Source organism: Clupea harengus, chromosome 9 (genome assembly GCF_900700415.2).
Source record: "Clupea harengus chromosome 9, Ch_v2.0.2, whole genome shotgun sequence".
NCBI lineage: Eukaryota > Metazoa > Chordata > Actinopteri > Clupeiformes > Clupeidae > Clupea > Clupea harengus.
The window spans coordinates 5,697,061-5,718,869 of NC_045160.1; the positions used below are offsets into that span (position 1 = coordinate 5,697,061).

General features: G+C 42.0%; 1 protein-coding gene and 1 pseudogene across 1 annotated transcript; both read right to left on the reverse strand.

Annotated features, from left to right (window-relative positions):
* Window positions 1-14,303: 14,303 nt before the first annotated feature.
* On the reverse strand, window positions 14,304-15,245 carry LOC116221925 (olfactory receptor 52K1-like). The gene has a single exon (XM_031574134.1). The coding sequence runs from the start codon at window positions 15,243-15,245 to the stop codon at window positions 14,304-14,306; it is 942 nt and encodes a 313-aa protein (XP_031429994.1).
* Window positions 15,246-17,637: 2,392 nt separating this feature from the next.
* LOC105896301 lies at window positions 17,638-20,490 on the reverse strand (annotated as a pseudogene).
* Between the last annotated feature and the right edge of the window lie 1,319 nt (window positions 20,491-21,809).

The following is a 21,809-nucleotide window of genomic DNA, read 5'->3' on the forward strand; positions in this document are numbered from 1 at the left end:
CTGTTCTCAACAAGGCAGTAGTGTAAAATGCTATATATACACACACTTGAAAAGGCAAACTTATCTGAGTCATGATTGTATTATTTTTTGGGGAAAAGTAGCAATTTATAACAAAATCATATGCTTATCCTACATACCGTAAATCCTCAAATAAAGACCAGGATTCAATTAGAGGCTGGGCTTCAGATAGTAGCCGGGGGCGTGGTCGATACCAACAAATAAAGGCCGGGCCCCGTATACAAGCAGGGGGTAAGAAAGGTACCGGTAGCCTATTTTACTGTAGCCTACCAGCATCAGTCCATCAGCACAAAGCAGACATCACAATTTAATTGAATGCATTTCATAAATACATGTTCTCCTCATGTTTAATGTTGTTGGCCAATTTCATGGCTGTTTGCAATAAAAAAAGAAATGTTTCAGCCTACAAGGCGAATTTGTTATTATACAGTTACTTGCCTAAACGATAGAAGACATTCCTCCAAAATACCTCTTTTTAATGATTTTGTTGCTGTTTCGTTATTTCCGCTAAGAATTTTTTTTTCTTCAGGCTAATAGAACTTTAACGTCCCAGGTGTTGCGTAGCAACCCATTACTTGCTGACTTCAAGTTACAATGACTTTCCGCTACGTTAAATGACGGACTTCTTGCGGAATGATATGAAAGATGTGAATTAGAAGCACAAAACCCATTGCCAATGACAGCGGTCATTAACTTTTCGAGGTGGTGAATATCAAGAAATTACAGACCTGCTAACGTTGGGGTGCCCTATTCAAATCAACGGAACTTCTTTGAACATTCTGAAGAGCCGTAAGAAATAAAGGCCTGCCCCTAATACAAGCCTGCCCCAAATACAGGCCGGTGCGCTGTGCAGCCTAAGTAAATAAAAGCCCCGGCCACTATTTGAGGATTTACGGTACACTATAGAAACTATCTGACATCACTATACTCATGGGCGACATGAACGCAAAGGTGGGAAACGACAACAGTGGATACCAACTGGTGATGGGGAAACATGGAATCGGCTGCATGAATGAAAACGGCGAGAGATTTGCAGACACCTGTGCTGACTACAATCTGGTCATAGGAGGGACAGTCTTTCCACATAAACCCATCCACAAAGCCAACTGGATGTCACCTGATCACACTACCGAAAATCAAATCGACCACATATGCATAAACAGGAAGTTCAGGTGCTCTCTCCTAGATGTCCGTGTGAAGAGGGGGGCAGAAGCTGGGTCAGACCACCACCTACTGGCTGCAAAACTCCAGCTCAAGCTGAAGCGATGCAACAACCCCACCAACACAAGAACAAAGTTCAACACCCAGCTCTTCCAGGACATAGGAACAACTGAACTGTACCAAACCACCTTACAGAACAGGTTCCAAGCCCTGCAAGAAGAACAGCACAAATCAGTGGAAGAGCACTGGAGCAACCTGAAAAACATATGGAAGGAGGCGTGCCTAGAAGTAGTGGGGAGAAAAGCAACAAACCATAAACCTTGATTGTCAACAAACACACTGAAGAAAATTGAAGAAAGGAGGACAAAAAAGACACACTAAACAAAAGCAAAACCGAGCAAAAAAGGCAGCAGCTCACGAAGAATATGAAACAGCAAATAAAGAAGTGAAGAAAGGTGCAAAATGTGACAAGCGGAATTACATTGAGAATTTGGCATGGGAAGCAGAGGAAGCAGCTGGAAAAAACAACATCAAAGAACTCTAATTGACCACCAAGAAACTAGCTGGTAAGTCAAACACCCAGATCAGGGATAAACAGGGACGACTCCTCACCACCAAAGAAGAACAACATCGAAGGTGGGCAGAACACTTTAAGGAGCTGCTCAACAGACAGCCCCCTGCCCAAAAGGTAGATCCCACCAGCCACACACACGCTGGACATCAACTGTGGCCCCCCAACAAGATCTGAGGTGAGGAAGGCCATCAAGGAATGGCGACGTGGTAAAGCAGCAGGTCCAGATGACATCCCATCAGAGGCTCCACAAGCAGATCTCGACACCTCAACCACCATGCTCCACCAGCTAATAAAGACCATATGGTTGGAAGAAAGAAACATACCAACAGACTGGAAGGACGGGCTCATTGCTGTCATACCAAATAAACCTCAGGGATTGCAACAGCTACCGAGGGATCATGTTGCTATCAACACCAGGCAAAGTGTTCAGCCGCATCATCTTGGAGAGACTGCGTAAGGGGGTTGATGATGAACTGAGAGAAAACCAAGCTGGTTTCAGTAACAAAAGATTGTGCACCGACCAAATTGCTAGCCTCAGGATCATCATTGAGCAGTCTATAGAATGGCGAACACCTGTTCATGTCAATTTCATAGACTTTGCAAAGGCATTTGACAGTGTAGACCGTGAAATGCTATGGAAACTCATGGCACACTATGGAATCCCCCCAAAGTATACCAACATCATTAAGAACATGTACTGGGACATGCAATGCAACGTACTCTTCCAGGGATGCGCACAAGAAAAATTCAAAGTACTCACTGGCGTGAAACAGGGCTGCCTGCTTTCCCCTTTCCCCTTCCTTCTGTGCATTGACTGGATCATGGTACAATCAACCCACAATAAAAAGACTGGCATCCAGTGGAGTCTAACAGAACATCTGGAGGACCTCGACTTTGCGGATGACATCGCACTTCTCTCCCATAGCCACCAACAGATGCAGGACAAATCCGAACTGCTAGAAAAAAACAGCAGCTGGACTTGGACTCAAAATAAATGGTCCAAAAACCAAAGTAATGAGGATAAACACCAAGAACACGGACCCAATAACCATCGGGGACCAGACGCTGGAAGATGTCGACAGATTCACCTACCTGGGAAGTGTGATAGCTGTTGATGGTGGGACAGAGGATGACGTGAAGAGAAGAATTGGGAAAGCAAGAACAGCATTTAACATCTTAAACTAAATTTGGAAAAGTAAAAACATCTCCCTCAAGACGAAGCTTCAAATCTTCAACTCCAACGTCAAAACCGTGCTGCTCTATGGCTCCGAAACCTGGAGAACTACCACTAACATCACAAACAAACTACAAACCTTCATAAACCACTGTCTAAGACTTATCCTTGGAGTCTTCTGGCCAAACACAATAAGCAACATCAACCTATGGGAATGCACAAAACAAGAAACAGTAGATATACAGCTGTTAAGGAGAAAATGGAGCTGGATTGGACACACACTACGAAGAAACACAACAGCAATAACAAAACAGGCACTGACATGGAACCCACAAGGCAAACAGGGTAGAGGACGACCCAAAAACACCTGGAGAAGGCGCACAGAGCAGGAATTCAAGAAGAAGGGGCTGACGTGGAAACAGCTGGAGAGGATGGCTCAGGACAGACGAGGGTGGAAACAATTCATCAATGGCCTATGTTCCGAGAGGAATACAAAGGCTTCACTAACTAACTATAGAAACTATCAAAAAAACTTCAATGAAATTAATAAGTTCTTATTTTCTTTGGTATTTTTGTGATTAGCAATGATGATTGCTGGGTAATATGGATGTTGTTGTCCAATGTCAAGTCTCTATTTGATCATGTGACAATACAATACGCTATAGTTAAACCAATTTAGCTTTTTAACTAGCCCGTCAACTAGTCGCGAGCCCACGGAGTCAGCAGGGATCAGCATCACTGCTTCTGCCCTCAGTGGTGTGTCAGCAACCATGCAACAGGTAACTTACGGCTATTGTGATAGATATACATTTCAAGACAAGTTATAGCCTACATACATTATGGTAGGGCAGGATTACTAGGCTACAAGTTGGGTAAATAGTGGTCGCTATTATTATTACTTTCTAACTATTTTTACGGTAAGAAATGTTCCTCCTGAGAGTCAAACAAGACTTAGTTACACACCCATCGCTTCTGAAATAAGTAAAGTTGATTAATGAAACACTATTTATATCGATAACAAACACCTTTGATTAGCGGCTTTTTTAGACGCGGTTGCGGAAGTAGGGAACACTACGATTTTTATTTTTTCGTTCACTAGGGGGGCCCGTCATAATATCTTGCACCTGGGCCCGTCGTTACAACGTTATGCCACTGCATCCATAGGTAAACATTCATGTGATTATGTGTGTGGAAATACCACAATATAACACCATCATACTACTATTCTACATGAACAAGTAAGGACAGGTTAGCCATAAGGTACTGTTAATACCTTAATGTTAATGATTAATGTTAACTGGTAATGACATTGATGAGTATGCAGACACATGCTCATCCTACGTCTACTTCTGTGAGGAACTCTGCATCCCCAGACAATCCATTGTCATTTATAGTAATAATAAACCGTGGTTCAACAAGGAGGTGAGGCTACTGAGGAGAGAGAAGGAGGCGGCCCACAGGAGCGGAGACAAGGACGCGTACACCAAAACCAAATATGCCATCAGCATGCTAAAGGGGTGTATAAGACTAGAATTGAACAACAGGTCGGGGATAAGAACATCAGAGCTGTCTGGAAGGGCCTACAATCTGCCACGGGCTACAAGAAGAAGCCCCCCCCCCCCACCTCTAACGACCCAAATCTACCAGACCAGTTCAATGTGTTCGGCACAAGGTTTGAAGCACCGCGTGGGTCCCCCCCCTCCATCCCCCCCCTCCCCCTGCCACCACCTCACCTGCTCCACTGAGCATGAGGTTCGGAGGCTCTTCAAAGGTCAGAACACCAGGAAAGCGTGTGGGCCGGACATGGTGTCACCTGCTACCCTCAAGCACTGTGCCAGCGAGCTTTTTTAATCAGTCTCTTAATTTATGCCGTGTTCCTGTATGCTTCAAATCTGCTGCCATCATTCCAGTGCCGAAAAAGCCCAAGATCACCTGCTTGAATGACTACAGACCGGTCGCCCTCACCTCTGTAGTCATGAAAGGAGGACCAAGCATTCAAATACTATCTCAAAGCATCCACTGACCACCTCATGGACCCCCTCCAATTTGCATACAGACCCAACCGCTCAGTAGCCCTTCACTATATTCTACAACACCTGGACAATCGGAACACCTATACAAGGGTCCTGTTTGTGGATTATAATTCTGCCTTTAACACCATCATTCCCGACCTCCTCCATAGCAAACCGACCCATCTGAACATCCACCCCCTTACCTGCTTATGGATTACAGATTTTCTCACCAACAGGAGACAGTATGTCAGGCTGGGCCCGCATCTGTCACAGCCCCGCACAGTTAACACCGGTGCCCCCCAGGGTTGTGTGCTGTCCCCCCTGCTCTTCTCCCTGTACCCCAACGACTGCTCCTCTGGTGACCCGTCTGTCAAGACCATCAAGTATGCAGACGACACCACCATGATGGATCTCATCAGCAACAACAACGAGTCTGCCTACCGGAGGGAGGTCGGCCATCTAGAGTCCTGGGCCCGTATCTCTAAAGAATTTTTGTGCAAAAAGTGGCTCCTAGCGGCCAAATTCTAAGAAAATTCTCAGAGGCATGACGTTTTCTTAGAATTTCCCCTAAAAGTGACACGAAAATCCCAGTTAATATAAAAGCTATTCCTCAAGAGTCCTAGCTCTTAAAAGGGCTCCTAAGGCGAGATCTGCTAAGAGCAGGGAAGAGGACTTTTAGTGGCTTAGGAGTTACCCTAAGCAGCTGCACAAAATGGCCAACAGAGGAGGCAGGAGAGATGTCCTGCAAACACTGGATGACAGGGAATTATTGAGACGCTACAGATTGGATCGTGCAGGAATCATGTTTGTGGTGGATCTCCTTAGAGATGCAATTACTTCACCAACTCGACGCCACAACGCTATTACACCGGAGAAGAAAGTAATCACAACCCTGAGGTATTTGGCAACAGGGAAAATGCAACAATGCAGCAGTGATGACTTGGATCTGTCCCAATCCTCCGTCAGCAGAGTCCACCCAAACACTGACAGCTTTGTCACAACCTAATATTGTGACACAATTTGTTTCATTCCCGCTGGATGCCCGCACTTTACACACACATAAAAGGGCATTTATGGACATTGCAGAATTCCCTGGCGTTGTGGGTGTAATTGATGGAACACATGTGAGAATAATTGCGCCATCAGAGGACGAGGCTGTCTTTGTTAACAGGAAGAATTTCCACAGCATCAATGTGCAAATAGTGTTCAATGCGGCCTGGAAGATTTTGGACATTGTGGCTAAATGGCCAGGCTCCACACATGATGCGAGAATGCTCTCCGAGAGTGGCATCAGACAGCTTTTTGAGAGACGCTACGTGCCAGCTAATTGCCACTTGTTAGGGGACAGTGGCTACCCATGCAAACCATGGCTCCTTACACCTTACCTCCAGCCACGCCAAGGGCCCCAACTAAACTATAACAGGTAAGCCAAACAATACAAAAATCATGGAAATGAAATGCAAGCAATATGTTAGAGCATCCAAGTAGTGCAATATTTCCATCAAATAATTAAAGGTCTGTATTCTATTGTAAGGCCCACAAGACAACAAGAGCGGTGGTGGAGCGTGGCATAGGCCAGCTTAAGAGGCGCTTTCATGTTCTCCACGGAGAGGTGCGGCTGAGGCCTGAAAAAGTCAGCAAAGTCATCATAGCCTGTGCAATATTACACAATATTTGCAAGGTTAGACAGATTGCATAACCTCTGGAGGATGGCGCTGAGGATGAGGATGGAGACAACGATGAGGATGGTGGTGAAGAAGATATTCACATTCCACAGGGGAACCTAGCCCAGAGTGGACTGCCTTACAGGGCAAACTTCACAAATTTACATTTCAGGCAAGCTGTAGCCCCATGTCATTTGAGAACTTGTGATGGTATTAAGAACTACCACAGTTTTACTGCACATCACCTGCAATTGTTAAATGCAAGACACAGAACACAATCTCTAAATGGTTTATTTTTTAGGTGTTCAATTTTAAGGCGGTAGTACTCCTCCTGAAGGGAAAGGACTTTTTTTTGTTGTTCAAACACATTAATTGTGAGTTGCAATCTTCTCTCCTGCAGGGGTGCTGACGGAGCAGGTGCTGCGGATGGGAATGGTGTTTGATCCGCCGGGCTATCCTGAGTAGCAGCTGCAGATGGTTCAGGCGGCAAACTTGATGGGCCCGGTTCTTGTGATGGCTCCATGCTACAGAAATACATAGGCCTAGTTTAATTATTGTTTTGATTAAATTAATTTCATACAATGAGCATGGATAACACATGAAATGGCTTTTGCAATGAATAAACACTGTTGATATGAATAACCCTGTGTCCTACCTTTGCTGCATTTCAAGGGCCTGCATCATTGACGTGTCAATGCCTGTTGGCAGCCCGGTGACACTGACCTCAGAGTGTCCCAGGACTTGAAAGACAGTGTCGGCCACCTGGGACAGCCGCTTTGCAGGTGGTCCACCCCCTAGAAAGAAACAGTCAATGAACACAGTACTTAGGCATGTAAATTAACTTTGCCAGCAGGAGCAAGTTGCCAGATTATGTGGTAGGCCATAGTATTTTGCTCACCTGTGAGTGAGGATTCCCGCTTGTGTGCTGCAATCTCATCTTTTGCCTTGGACTGCAGCACATACCACCTTTTCTCACAATCGTCGCCTGTCCGCACCACCAGTGGAAAAGAGGCATTGATTGTTTGGGATATTGTGTCCCAGGCGCGCCTCTTGCCTTGGCTAGTGACAGTTGGGCCAAATTTTCCTCGTAACATACCTTTATGTTCGTTCACCAACTGGGCCAGCAACAAACCTTGCTCCTCAGTCCAGTTCGGCCTGCGATTCCTTTTTTTCTCCATTTTCTGTGTTTGTAGGATATTTGTTAACAAGCCTTCATAAATAGACCAGCCAGCAATCACAGACATTGTTAAAAGCTGAGCTGTGTTACCCTCGTTAAGACCACACTGAGTTGTAACGTTGCAATTTCTACTTCATTAAGGACAGCCCCTTGAGATAGGCCATCTTGTTTTCAATGGGGTCCATATGGAAGTGAAAGTACAAAATATGCCAGCGAGGATATTAATATGAGCAAATAAGACACAAATCATTATTTGAACAGGGTGTAATGAGCTTAAGTTTTCACATATTTTAGATTCTAATGTTAGGCTATAACCCCTACAGCTTACTATTCATTTTCCAGATATTTTCTTGAATGTGAAATATTATTTACAATTATAGTCTGCATAAGATTAGAGTGTATAATTATGTTTATTGATTTGAGGGTACATCCTTTGCTCATTATCACCAAAAGTTCATTTTCATCAAACTTGTAGGATCAACCAATCCACGGCTTTTGAAATGATGACTCATACCTAGTAACGGGGTCAACCACACCTCCTCACTAAGATAGGATTTTTCATCCATTCCTGGCTCAGAGTTCACTGAAAATGTTCTGGAATCACTTCTAAGCTAAAACTCCTGGCAAGGAATGTTTAGGTTAAGTTAGGAGCTCTCTGAGAGGATTCTCAGAATCTTTAAGGATACGGGCCCTGGTGTGCAGTCAGCAACCTAGAGCTTAACGTCAACAAGACAGTGGAGGTGATTGTGGACTTCCGTAAAAAGGTTCCGACACATCCTCCACTTGTCATCAACAACTCATCTGTCACTGTAGTAGAGCATTTCAAGTTCCTAGGCACAACCATCACCAACACACTAAAATGGCACAATAACATCACTCAATTAGTGAAGAAAGGTCAGCAGCGCCTGTTCTTCCTCCGGCAGCTGAGAGGACTACAGGTCAGCCCCCCCATCATGGTGCAGTTTTACAGGGCTATCATTGAGAGTGTGCTTACATCCTCTCACTCGGTCTGGTATGACTCTACCTCTGCCCGCTCTAAGGCCAGGCTCCAAAGAGTCGTACGGGCAGCAGAGCGCATCATCGGCTGCCCCCTTCCCTCCATCAAGGACCTTCACAGCTCCAGATCCCTCAGGAAAGTAATGAAAATAACGGCAGACCCCTCACATCCTGCCAACAGTCTCTTTAACCGTCTCCCCTCTGGACAGCGATAAAGGGCCATCATGACCAAAACATCACGTCACCTCAACTGTTTTTTCCCCCAAGCAATAGCCCTCCTAAATACCTCTCACACACAAACTTTATAGCACTTTATTTAACATTATAACAACAACCATTCTTATTTATTATTTTGCTCATACTGGTATTATCTGTCCTTGTATTGTTGTTCTGTGTTGTCTTGTTGTTCTATTTGTGATGCTATAGCCTGCATGGAGAATACCAAATCAAATTCCTAGTATCTCTATACATGGCGAAATAAAGTTGAATTGAATTAAATAACTTTATTTAGTAATAAAAACTTGATTTACTTTAATTTTAACTTAACTTAACTTCATTAACTTTTCATAACTTAAAATGTAAACACAACTTTTACTTACAATTATGTAGTGTAGCGAGTGAAGTGTGTGCAGTGGTAAGTGTAAAAAAGATAATTAGTGTCGGTATGTGTAGAAAGGTTTTAAATTACAGAAGCTCCTGTTGAGCCTCCTGCTTAGCCTCCTGTTCAGCCTCAAACACCAGCTGGTGCACTCTGAACCTCACCCTTGCCCTCTTTGCCACTGAAAGCGTCCGCATGTTGGGCAAGAGGCTGCAGAAAAAATATTTCATCCTCATCCTCCGTTGGTGATTGAGGTGGAGGTGGATGTGCTGAACACGGCCTAATGACTGACAGCAGCCCTCTCTCAAATTCTGTCATTTCCCTTCCTCTTCTCTTTCTGCTCCTGTCAGGGTCTCCCCTTTCCTCCTGCTCTGTCTCGCCCTCCCCACGTCTGCCTACACTTGGAGAGGCTTGCTGGCTGCTGTCCAGACTGACCTCTTCCTTCTCTGGCACACGGCTGGGGGTTTGAGGGAGAGGGGTGGGGGGGGGTGGAGTGTGCCGGGGAACGTAGCTGGCTGTTACGCGGTCAGTAATGAATGGGGTTGAAAACCCTTTCACTGCCGTGAAACGCCAGGGTTGATACCCTGACAATCCCGCCCCACTTTTTGCCTCTCTTCTGTTCTTCTCCTTCTGGTCTTTTCCTCTGTCCCTCAAAGACCTCCACTTTGTTTTGCATAGCTCCTCTATTGAAATGTAAAAATGTAAATAAAATAATAATGTCACCTTACATAACTGGTTTTTCTACCAACTAATGTAGTAAGTTCCCGACTTAATATGACAAGACTTTACATGACTTACAGACTTACATGACTTTACAGACTTTTGTCACTCATGCTCTGATTCATTTACTTATCCATTAAATGTATTCCTTTATTCATTTGTTTTCTCTGATTAATTTATATCAGCCAGTTAAATCACGATATCACACATACCAGAGGCAAAACGCACCGATGAGGCTACAGGTTACAAACCAGCTAGCTTCTACATTCATCTTCAATTAAAGTGTTAGCAGCAAGCTAACAATAATTTTCGAGAGCTTCAGTTAAGACCTACAATATTCTGTTTGCCCTGACAGTGTTCGTGTAGTGTATAAACAACAAACCGAGTCGATGTAGACATATAAAAGTCGTGTAAACACCTGTATTCACCTTTATTCACATAAAATATTTCCCAGTAACAGAATCCAGAGACTCCGCCATCTTGCTTTGATTTTTTTGATTACTCCCGCCCATCTGCACAACTTCAGCTGCCAATTATCACACACGCCAAACTGATTGGTTACCGCGTGGTCTGCATTTGCATAAAGTTAAAGAATCGTCAACTTTGGAAGGGAGGCGGAGGCGTTTCGTTGCTCGACAGACGGGCTATCGTCTTTATTCTTTCCCAATGAGAGCGGGACGATTAACGCCCTAATGGAAACGAAGCTTGAGAAAGGCAGACAGGACGTCACGAGACAGATCAGTGACACAGGCTGGGTTTTTTTTTTTTTCGTTATATGTGAAGGCTGAGATATTCATAACATTTTATTCAGTCTTACTGGTGGTCCTTTTGTAATACCAACAGGTGCACTTCGTTGTGGATAAGTAAAGCCTATGTACTGTTCTCACTAAGTGTTTAGCATAACATAGCATAACTATGTTTCGATAACAGCTGTTGCCATTCCCACGAGACGAACATTTGAATGATGTCAAAGTAAAAGTCCAATACTATACCGTGTTCGTTTCCATAACAGCAATACAAGCAATATACAATTGCTGACCTGAATAAGCAGAGGGCAGAACAGCCTACTTTGCTACATTTTTGTAGTCCCTGTCGCTAACGGATGGTAGTCCTCTACCGGATGGTAGTCCGCACTACCCGATCAGTCGCCACTTTGCGACACTGTAGACAGCGGAATACAAACGCTGGCTAAAGCTGATGGAAGTTCGCGAAAGACAGTATACTTTAAGAAGTTTGGTCATTGTATACAGCTGTAAGTTCTTAACGTTTGTATAATAAAGAAGTTAAAGATAACAGAAATAACAGAACACATGTCCATCCCTGACCAAAGATGGACAGTTCACTTCACTTGGTCCCCGGGCGCTACAAGCTGCCCACTGCTCCTGGGGGGTCCTTGAGGAAGGACAGTCCAGGATGGGAAAAAGCAGAAACTAAATTCACCGCAATCTCAGGCTTACCTGCGTGTGTGTGTGTGTGTGTGTCCTGTGTCGCCTCCATATATGCACGTGTGTGTTCCAGTGTGTCGTGTGTGCCATTAAAAACCTGACAAAGGTCTTAATTATTAATTATTATTATTAAGATACTGGATATCTTATTTTGTTCTCCCTGTCAAGTTCTATTGGCTAGCACATCAATGCTTTATTTGTTTTACCTACTGCTATATTTTCTCACTTCTTCATAATACAAACTATTTGCCTTTTAATCATACTCCGTCTCCACACTTTTAATAATTAAATATTACATTAAATATACCCACATTATGCGTTAAGACAAACGCATTCTGCCGTAAACCGTTTGTGTCTGAGCATGCGCGATGTGCGGGACTACTATCCGGTAGAGGACTACCATCCGGTAGCGACAGTCCCGTTAATCTTTTGTTTGGCATGTTGGTGAGGTTATTTAGAGGACCATTTCTCAATGGTTTTGTTCCTTAATGAATGTTTGTTTATTAAAAACGTATTTTTCAACAAATAACTCAATTATAATTACAAGGAAATTAGCAACTCTATCGCAACTTCCACTTGCTCCCGCAATTGCATCGCAACAAACACCTAAAAAATACTGCAACTTTTTTGGGAAAAAAAAATCCGCGAAATCCTGGGGGGACTGCATTGTGAAGTGATTTGGGGAAATATCCAGCTCTCAGCCAGGTTATCAGATGTGCCCTCTCCATCTTTCATGGTCCTCCTTTAGTCTCATGGGAGATGTAATTGACACTAAAAGATCTATCTGACACTAAAAGATCTAACATGAAGATCTCCACCTTTGATGCAGTGCAGACTGGGAAATATGTGCTGAGGTCTAGGGGCAAGACTGGCATTGGCATGTTTAAAAGAGATGACATCAACATGGGGCCAGTTGATAAAACTCTCTGCCAGAACATTAGGGCTGCAGGGAGAAGGGACAAGACCGACAGAGGGAAGAGGACGGAGGCAAAGTAGAAGAGGCAGGCGGAGTATGGCTGTAGTGCTACATGTGAAAGTGCCGAGAAGGCCAAGACTACTGCTCTGGCCAAAGAGAGGCAGACACGTCTCAAACATATTAAGAAAATGATTGCAGCCAGACGGAAGGCCCTTGATACGTTGCAGGAGGTGGCCAGGAAGAAGAATTTTCAGAATTTCATTTTACTCTATGTGCCTATAGGGGTGGGCCGGGGATGTCGGGGGTGGCGATGTAAGTATATGGATATTTGCCGCGGGGCGAGGGCTTCAATTACCTCTCTCTTTTTTTACCATACATGTGTTTGCATCCCTGTTTATGAGGCCCGCGATAGTTCAAGTTGCCGTGTTGTAATGGAGGCAATTGTTTGCTGCGAGGTTTACCGAATGCTTTAGGCATTAGCTCCGTGTACTTCAGGTAGCCGGCAACTCTCTCACTACATCCATAGTAGCTAGCATGTTTGCATGGTGTTCAACCTGGTGTGATGTAGCCTAATGTTTTTACCACATAGCGACAGACTCCTCAGCTTTTGACGTGACTGTGGACAAGTGTTGAGCAGGGAGGCTACAATTCAACAGCTCTCGGTATGTTTTACTAAATAAGTTATTAATAACATTTATATAATGAAGCTGTTGCTATTGTGTAACTAATACAGGTATTTAGCTTAAGGGCCTGTTTTGTGTGCTTTATTATTTTGGAGTTATATCTGTATTTTGAGCCGTGGTTATGCTAGGCTTGCTAACCTGGTGACGTGTTTTAGTACACTTTGCAGTGAGTGTGTTTGCCCTACAATGCCTAATGTTTGCAGTGATATTTAGATGTGCTATGTAGATAATATTTGGTGTGGTTATATATTTGCATCCCTAAATCACGTGTGTTGTAGCGTTACCCAGGTTGGGAGCTCACCAAACCATAGGCCAGTCTAGGACAAAGGCCTGAGTATATTAGGCCCACAATCACTGCCCTGCTGTAATTGTTTGTTGCTTTTAAATACTTTACATATGTCTGATTTTACAACTGTGGATAAAATAAACATTGTATTTATATTTGTGATACCACTGCCTCTGTTCGAGTTCATTTTGATTGGACAGGACCTGTGCAGGGAACCTAGTCCTAATTATAGTGTGCTCAACTGAGGGTCTCTCATCCCATCTGTGAGAGTGGCGTAGTCAAGTGCACCACCCCGCCACACTAAGTATATTATGTATATCACAAACTTTTTTGTGGGATCAGTATGGTGTGGTACTGGGAAAGATCAAATATGGACACAAGTCTGTCCTGCTTTGTTCGCAAAGAGAAGTTAAAGCTTCATAGATTCCTTTGACAAAAACTTGTGAATAAACGACTATCAAAAATGTCATTGTAAAGCCTAGTTAGACTAATTTAGAGTATTACAATGAAGGCCAAAGGATGTACAGAAATGTGGTATTCTCTGCAAGTAAACACATACTGATGAAAATGTATTACATTTTACTGACAACATCGAAACACAATTACACAAATGCATTTACTTCTTACCATGACTCAATGCAATCCTCTATACATATGAGAAATTACACCAAACAGGGCCTCGCATCAGAATCCCAGCATCATGACATTGTTAAATACAGTGCAGTCCTAAGTAGTTTCACATTAAAAGACAATCCTAGACTAGCTATACAAGTACATAAGGTTTTTTTTCTCAAAACATTCCTAATTTGCTGAGACACCCGATCTTCATATTCTGCTTAAACACACGCAAAATAATGATGAAGAAACAATATCAGACACTCAAATGGTCCGGATTTTTCTTTTCCACATTTTTGAGATGCTGTCTCTAATTTCCTGATTTTTTATTCCATAAATAACTGGATGCAACAGTGGGGGAACAAGGATGTAGTTAATCGATAGCAGTACATAAGCCTCGCCAGGTAAATAAGGGTTGAGGCGATTATAAATGACAGAGAACAGTGTGGCAATTGAGAAATTGATAAAAACAATCATGTGTGGAGAGCAGGTTTCAAATGCTTTCTTTCCATTATTTCCAGAGGCCTTTAAAATGAACACTATAATTTTAACATATGACAACAAAACAAGAAGCAGGGGGAGGATTATAAAAGCAATAATACTACATATTCCATACAGGTTGGTCACTCGACTCTGAATACTGTCACCACAGGCCAGGCTAGAAAGAGATAAATTATCACAAAATATCCTACGAAGAGTGTTTTTGCACAGGGGCACCTGAGAAGTAAGGAATACCTGACCAAATACACAAACTACAGGTACAAGGTTTGCAGCCAACAACAGCTGTCTTACTTTCTGTGGGGTCATGATGGTGTGATACTGCAGAGGCTTAAAGATGGAGACAAGTCGGTCATAAGCCATTACTGTTAGCACTGTGAAATGACAAACCCCGTAGGTTGAGGTGAGAAAAATCTGAATGAGACATCCAGCATATGAGGTTGTATTCATACCTGTTAAAAGGATGACCATCACCTTTGGCCAAACAGCTGTACTTCCAATCAGACCATTTACAATTAAGCTAAAGAGAAAAATATACATTGGCTTATGCAAGGATGTGTCCAAGTAAATTAAAAGCATGAGGGTTATATTGGTTAATATAGATGCAATGTAAATAAGAAAAACTACAATGAAAAACACATTTTTGTCTGAATTCATGTCCTTGTACACTGTGAGGATCAAAGTGACAGTGATGGAAGACACATTCATCTCTGAAGCTCTTGTCTAGGACAGAAAATCATGCAAAATGTTTAACAGTTGTTGAAAAGCACATGCATGCATTTACATGCATCATATAATATGATTACAATGCTTAGAAATGATTGACATATGATGTCATTATAATAGTTATAATCATAAAAATGCTCTGTACTTTGCTTACCTTTCTTCTGTGTATTTTATATACAGTCATGTCATATGATTTTCGGGTAACACAGTGTAACTACACCAGTATATTGTGTATGACAACCACCCCTTTGCAATGAAATGCTCTTGGCTCATGTCTGCGTGTCTCGGCTCTACCTCTACTTTTATATGTTTTTCTGCCAGCCACGTTAACAGTGTACCTAGCAACCAAAGCAGGTCCCTGAGCAACTCTCTTATCAGGATGTCAGGGAATTTTTCACCCTTTACCAGGACTGTATTACTTCAGAATTAAGACTCACACAACCAAGAATATAATCAATAACAGACATTTACTCTGGCCCAGAGGAGTGTAGTGGTTTCAGATAGCTCTTCAACATACACTAACCCTCTTCTAAAATGTCTGCATCTTTATTCACAGATAATGTTCACAGTTCAAACATGAAGACACTCCCAGTTACTATTTTACCATCTGGTCTTTGGTTCCCAGAGATAAGTATATTTACCTAAGACCCCCTAACCCAAACTCTGGGTGACTTCCTCTTTAACACAACAATCAAGATGAGTTCACAAAACACATGGCCTCCTACAACACTAACTCAGTCTTAACCTAAACATTTTATGACAGCTCTGAGTTAACATCCCCCTTTCTCACAGACTCAGCATTCCTCTCAACAGAACAAAGAAACAGCTGAGACATCCATTTAACAAACTAATAACAAACTACAACACATATCATGATAATAATTATATAGCATATTTCTTTCACACAGGACTTTGACCAATGATACATATTTAATTAATAAGGTTCATTTTAGGATTTTGACAACAAACTAAAAGTAAAGGGAATGATACAAAAATTATACTGCCACCTAAACCATACAGGTTAGAATAGAATCACCACATCACATAAACCACACAGGTTACTGATTTTTCACAAAATAGCCTGTGGAGTTTGTATTCACAGAAGAGGATTTGAGAAGGAATATTTGACCTGAATAGCAAAGCTGCAGGGATGAAGTTTGCTGCTAACAGCAACTGTCTTACTTTCTGTGGGGTCATGATGGTGTGATACTGCAGAGGCTTAAAGATGGAGACAAGTCGTCACACTCATGCAATAGACCGTGCTGTGACTTTCATGAATATTGAAGTAACCATGATAAGGAACCGTGACCGTGAATGTCGTGGTTTTCTCTCATTGACGCACGGCAAGAATACGGAAAGATTGTGAATGCCTTCTGGATCGCAAATCGTCCAACAACTGCTACTGATGATGATGCTCTGCTCAAGCTTCTCTTGGACAGAGGTGGGTCCGGCTTATATAGGGGTAATGGGGGAGCCTTGAAACGGACTTGGGGTAACTAAAAACCGTCTGGTCACCTTCTGTACATGTGAACCCCATGCTCAGGCTACAGAACTCTGGGCACACAGGATTGGGTGTCCCCAAGTATCGTGCGTGGCCTGCACAACGGGGGTGCACAGCTGGACACCGCTGGTAGAAGCAACCTTCGGAACACTCACTATCCACAAACATGTATTTTGGAAATTTGTGTTGTGCAAAGTGACACCCACACAGATACAGAGCAATTTACAAAAGAGCCAGGGGGTGAAAGTCATACTCATGACTGCCCCCCCACCATGCAGTTCCCACAGATATTCTAATAGCTTGTATAAATGTATAAACACCTATGTTTATACTGTGTTTTGTTTAAGAGCAGTTTTAATTTGGGGATTTATTGTAGTGGCCATAACTAATGAAGACAGATGGGCAAAGGTCATGATGGGCATCTATTTGGATGTGCAACAGTCTGATTCACAAATTGCACAACACAATTGAAGAACATTTTGCAAGATATTTTGCAAACATGATGAAATGTGAAGATGTACTGTTCTATCAGTGTAAAATGCAGAATCATCCATAGCGCATCATATTTCCATAACCGCAAGATACACTTGATAATGGGGTATAACTACAGACATACACTAAAGTATGGTATAGACCAGCAGGATTTTAGCTAAAATAACACATTTTTAAAAGAAACAATCATATGTTGTAAAATATTGGTGTTGTGGAAGGCTCACATGATTTTAACTGTATGTTTTTTTACTTTTGTCCAGATGAGGAGGGGCAAACGTAACATTGCGGTTGTTCCACTATTGCTCAAATTATACCTACGGTTTTGCCCGGTCTGTATTTGACAGATGTAGGTTGTTACTCTCAAAATATTGGCTTTTAGTGTTACTTTCGTCCCGGCTGCCCCCTACGCATATGTGGATCCATTTCTACAAGTATAATAGGGTTTCCCCATTTGTCGATCGCTTTTTGTAAATTTGTGGGCCACATGACATTAGTGACTTTCTCCAGTTTGTACCGCAGCTGATCTGTAGAAAAAATCCACAAGGATGAGGTGCAGTTACTAGCTACACCAGCAGGTGGCGACTCTCCTCTCCCTCCCTCCACATCCGCATCCGCTTCCATACAAGGTGGTTGCACCTCTGTGTGCAAGCCCTCTCAGTATTATCTTGGAGGCTGAAAGCATTTGAAGTGTCAGTGTAACCCTATGACTTTAAATAAACTCAAAGCAAATATCACTTTCCTTGTTATCCTCCCAGACAAAAAAAAATCAAGTGCTTATTGCAAATGTCACTTTGTATCTTTGAATCTATGCATGTCATAGTCATATTGCTTTCAGCTTTGGATACAGACGTCCACTCAGGCTGGAGAACTAATGTTTTCTAGCATGTGTTACATTTTTGTGTTTGTGATATATTTCTTTCTGACTGAACTAATACTGGAAAGATTGCTCTTTCCCTGAAAAGTTCAGTTTCTGAACTGCTAAAGTCATAGTTTAAAATCTTGAAGATATGTATGGATTAAGATACATACATATCTTCACATAGATTAACTAAGAAAGTCACTAAGATCTAAAATTTGCTCACGGTAGCACTAAATTAGAAACAAACCATATTCAGGATTGGTGAAAACCAACCAGCACATAGACAGCACCTGAAGGCCAAGCACCAGGTGAAAGGTCTGTAAAGAGAGATAAATCCTCTCCTTGTCAAGAATCGTACCTAGACCTATACACACGGGAATTGAAATAAGGCAATTTGTAGTCCAGGGGTCAAGTGTCACTCAAATAATTACAAAAAGCGACAAAAATATTGTAACTGCTAGGGCATTGCAGACCTTGTGGTCTACGTCTAAAAGTCTGAAAGGGTGCAGACACTGAATGTTTTTGTCTCTCAGTATGATTTTCGACGGACTATACATTTGTTTTTTTGTGGCTTATGATAACATGCTTTATCTTTTTAACCTTGCTCAGAGCCATAATGTTGCAAAGGCTTTCATTCATTAAAGATTTAATGACAGTGATAAATCAGTGAAATACAAATCAATTTATTTCTTAACATGAATCAGTGCAATCTTCTGTATATCTGCCAAACTACACCAAACAGGGCCTGATTCTAATTGCAGTATCTTATTGCAATTCCTGTGTTATGACATTGTAACCGGTTGACGGTAACTTTCGAATTAAATTACATACATTGACAAAAAGGATTCTGTTCTGTGATGAATTGGATACATATGAGGCTCAAAGTCACAGGTACACAAGTATATAAGCATTTTATTTTCCTTGAGACTATTCCAAATTGCTAAAATAGCCAGTGTGCTACACATTCTGCTACATTACACACTTAAATATATCAAAAATACTGATGACATAGCACTTAGATGGACCAAACTTTTCTTTTCCACATTTTTGAGATGCTGTGTCGATTCCTGATATTTTATTCCATATATAATTGGATGCAGCAGTGGGGGAAGAAGAATGTAGATTATCGACACACATATGTGGGCCTCTCCAGGTAAGTAAGGGTTGGTGCGATTATAAATAACAGAAAACAAGGAGGCCATTGAAACATTTATAAAAACCATCATGTGTGGAGAACCGGTTTCAAATGCTTTCTTTCTTGCGTGTCTTGAAGCCTTTAAGGTTAACTTCATGATTTTCACATATGACAAGAAAACTATAGGGAGGTGTCACGTACAGACTCGATGTACGAAACATAAAGGGGAGGCCACGCCGAATTTATGATAATAATATAAGTTATTTATTTGATGATACAAGATTGAGGTTTATATAATAATTATAGCAAACGTGTGGTGAAAGTCAGGGTTGTGAATAGAAACCAAAAGTGTAATGTACAGTCAGTTCAAGGGTAATATAAAACAAACAACGACGACGACAATCCAAAATCCAACGGCAATTCACAATCCAATCTCTATTCCACGACTAACGATAACCAACTGAAGGGAAGACCAAAGCTCTCCCGTCTGCTGGCTGATCAGGGCTTTTGTAGCCCAGCCAATCAACCATACACCTGGTTCCAATTACCTGTTGTAGAGACAGAGACAGAACAGACATGCAAAATATCACTGCCCTAGACCCGCCAGGGTCGTAACAGGAGGGCACAAATAAGGGCAATGCCACATAAACCATAGAGGTTGCTGACTTGACATTGACACACCACATGTGAGACTAGATATAGACAAATTATCACAAAATAGCCTATGCAGTTTGTATTCACAGAAGGGGATTTGAGAAGTCAGGAATATTTGACCGATTACCAGAGCTGCTGGGATGACGTTTGCTGCTAACAACAGCTATCTTACTTTCTGTGGGGTCATGATGGTGTGATACTGCAGAGGCTTAAAGATGGAGACAAGTCGGTCATAACCCATCACTGTCAGCACTGTGTAGTTAAAACCTCCATAGCTTCCCAATAGAAAAAACTGAACAAGACAGCCCTCATATGATGTGGTATTGACCTCTTTTAACTGGAGGAACATAACCCGTGGCCAAACAGCTGTACTTCCAATAATCCCATTTAAAAGTAAGCAAAATAAAAATATGTACATTGGCTTATGGAGGGAAGTGTCCAGGTAAAGTAACAACATTAGGGAAACATTGACTACTACAGATGCAAAATATATTATGAAAACCACAGTAAAGAATGCATTGTTGTTTGAGCCAATCTCCTTATAGACAGTGAAAACCAAAGAGTGCCTAAGGGAAGAGTCATTCATCTTCATCACTGATCTCTGAAAGAGTGCACATAAGTTCTATTCATTGGGAGTGTTTTTATCGTTAACACAATACAATATTACACTTTTGACCGTTTACCTTTCGGTAGTTTCTCTGTTAAAAGGTTGATGGCTAGTTCTGTTTGTGCTTGCTCTGTGAAATGCTGCCTGCTCTTCACTGTCATAAGACTGTTGCTATGAAAACACCAATGAGCGTGAGCGACACAGGACAAACGGGAATAAACACAGAAGTAATGCTGGCTACCAAAGCTCAGAAGGTTTCTGCCATTTCTGCACATCCCAGAGTTATTATCATGAACTGAAATCAAAACTTAGACACAAATGAATGGTTTTGAGAACTGAAATAAAATAATTTACCTGAAGAAGTATTGCTAAAAACTAATAAACACAAAAGAAGAAAAGACAAAAATAACTAATCGTTTCAAGATGGCAGATGCTGAAAACATTCAAGAGTGTCACACTCCCAAAATTCTATGTAGCTATAGCCGACAACCTTGAGATGGCGACATAAAGCGTATCAGGACGCTAACCAATGGGAATAGGCCTTATTGTCAAGTGAAGATGTCAGATAGGTCAGGGAGGAAAAATGGGAAACGTGCAAGTCCTGTATGGGACTATTTCATATTTAACAATGAAACAGGTACAAGCGAATGTATGGTAAATTCACGTAGCAGCATCTGTGGCATAGATGTCTAGCTGGACCTCGAGCTGGCACAACAAAATTACCTTCATTCTTTTAATGAAAATGTGTAAAACCAGGGTTGGGTTACTGTTAGTGCACATAATGAGCTAGCAATTGAAGAAAAATGTTCCTCAGTAGGACTATTTATCTGATTAATGTTCAAAATGTGTGGATGCTATAGCCCTCCGTCACTGGGTTCAGCGCTGGGTTCAGTTCAGTGCAAGTTAGCTAGCTTGCATCTGAGTGATCTAAAATAGAAAAAATGTCTTTATAAAAAACAACTTACATCTAAGTGTATTAACTCAAAACTACGGCAAAATGTGAGCTCTATATGTTTTGACTTGAACTGTCCATTAAACTACCATTAAGTAGGCTAAGTGATATAATAAGATAATGTTCCAAAATGTAATTCTTTTCAAACATGGCTTGTTGCATAGTGCAGTCTTGCACATTGCCCCTTGCTCCAGGGGCTCTCATTCAATTCTGTTTACGTCAGTTATATGGTTTCTCTACATTTAGTGAAAATGTCTTCTGCATTGAAGAGGCATGTGGCCTCCAAAATTCTTAAATTGAAGAAGTTTCTAGAGGTAACCATCGGCTAACCTGAGCAAACGGGAGA

Bases quoted from the DNA above. Each gene is read 5' to 3' on its own strand.
- LOC116221925 (XM_031574134.1), bottom strand. From the start codon at position 15,245: ATGAATGTGTCTTCCATCACTGTCACTTTGATCCTCACAGTGTACAAG.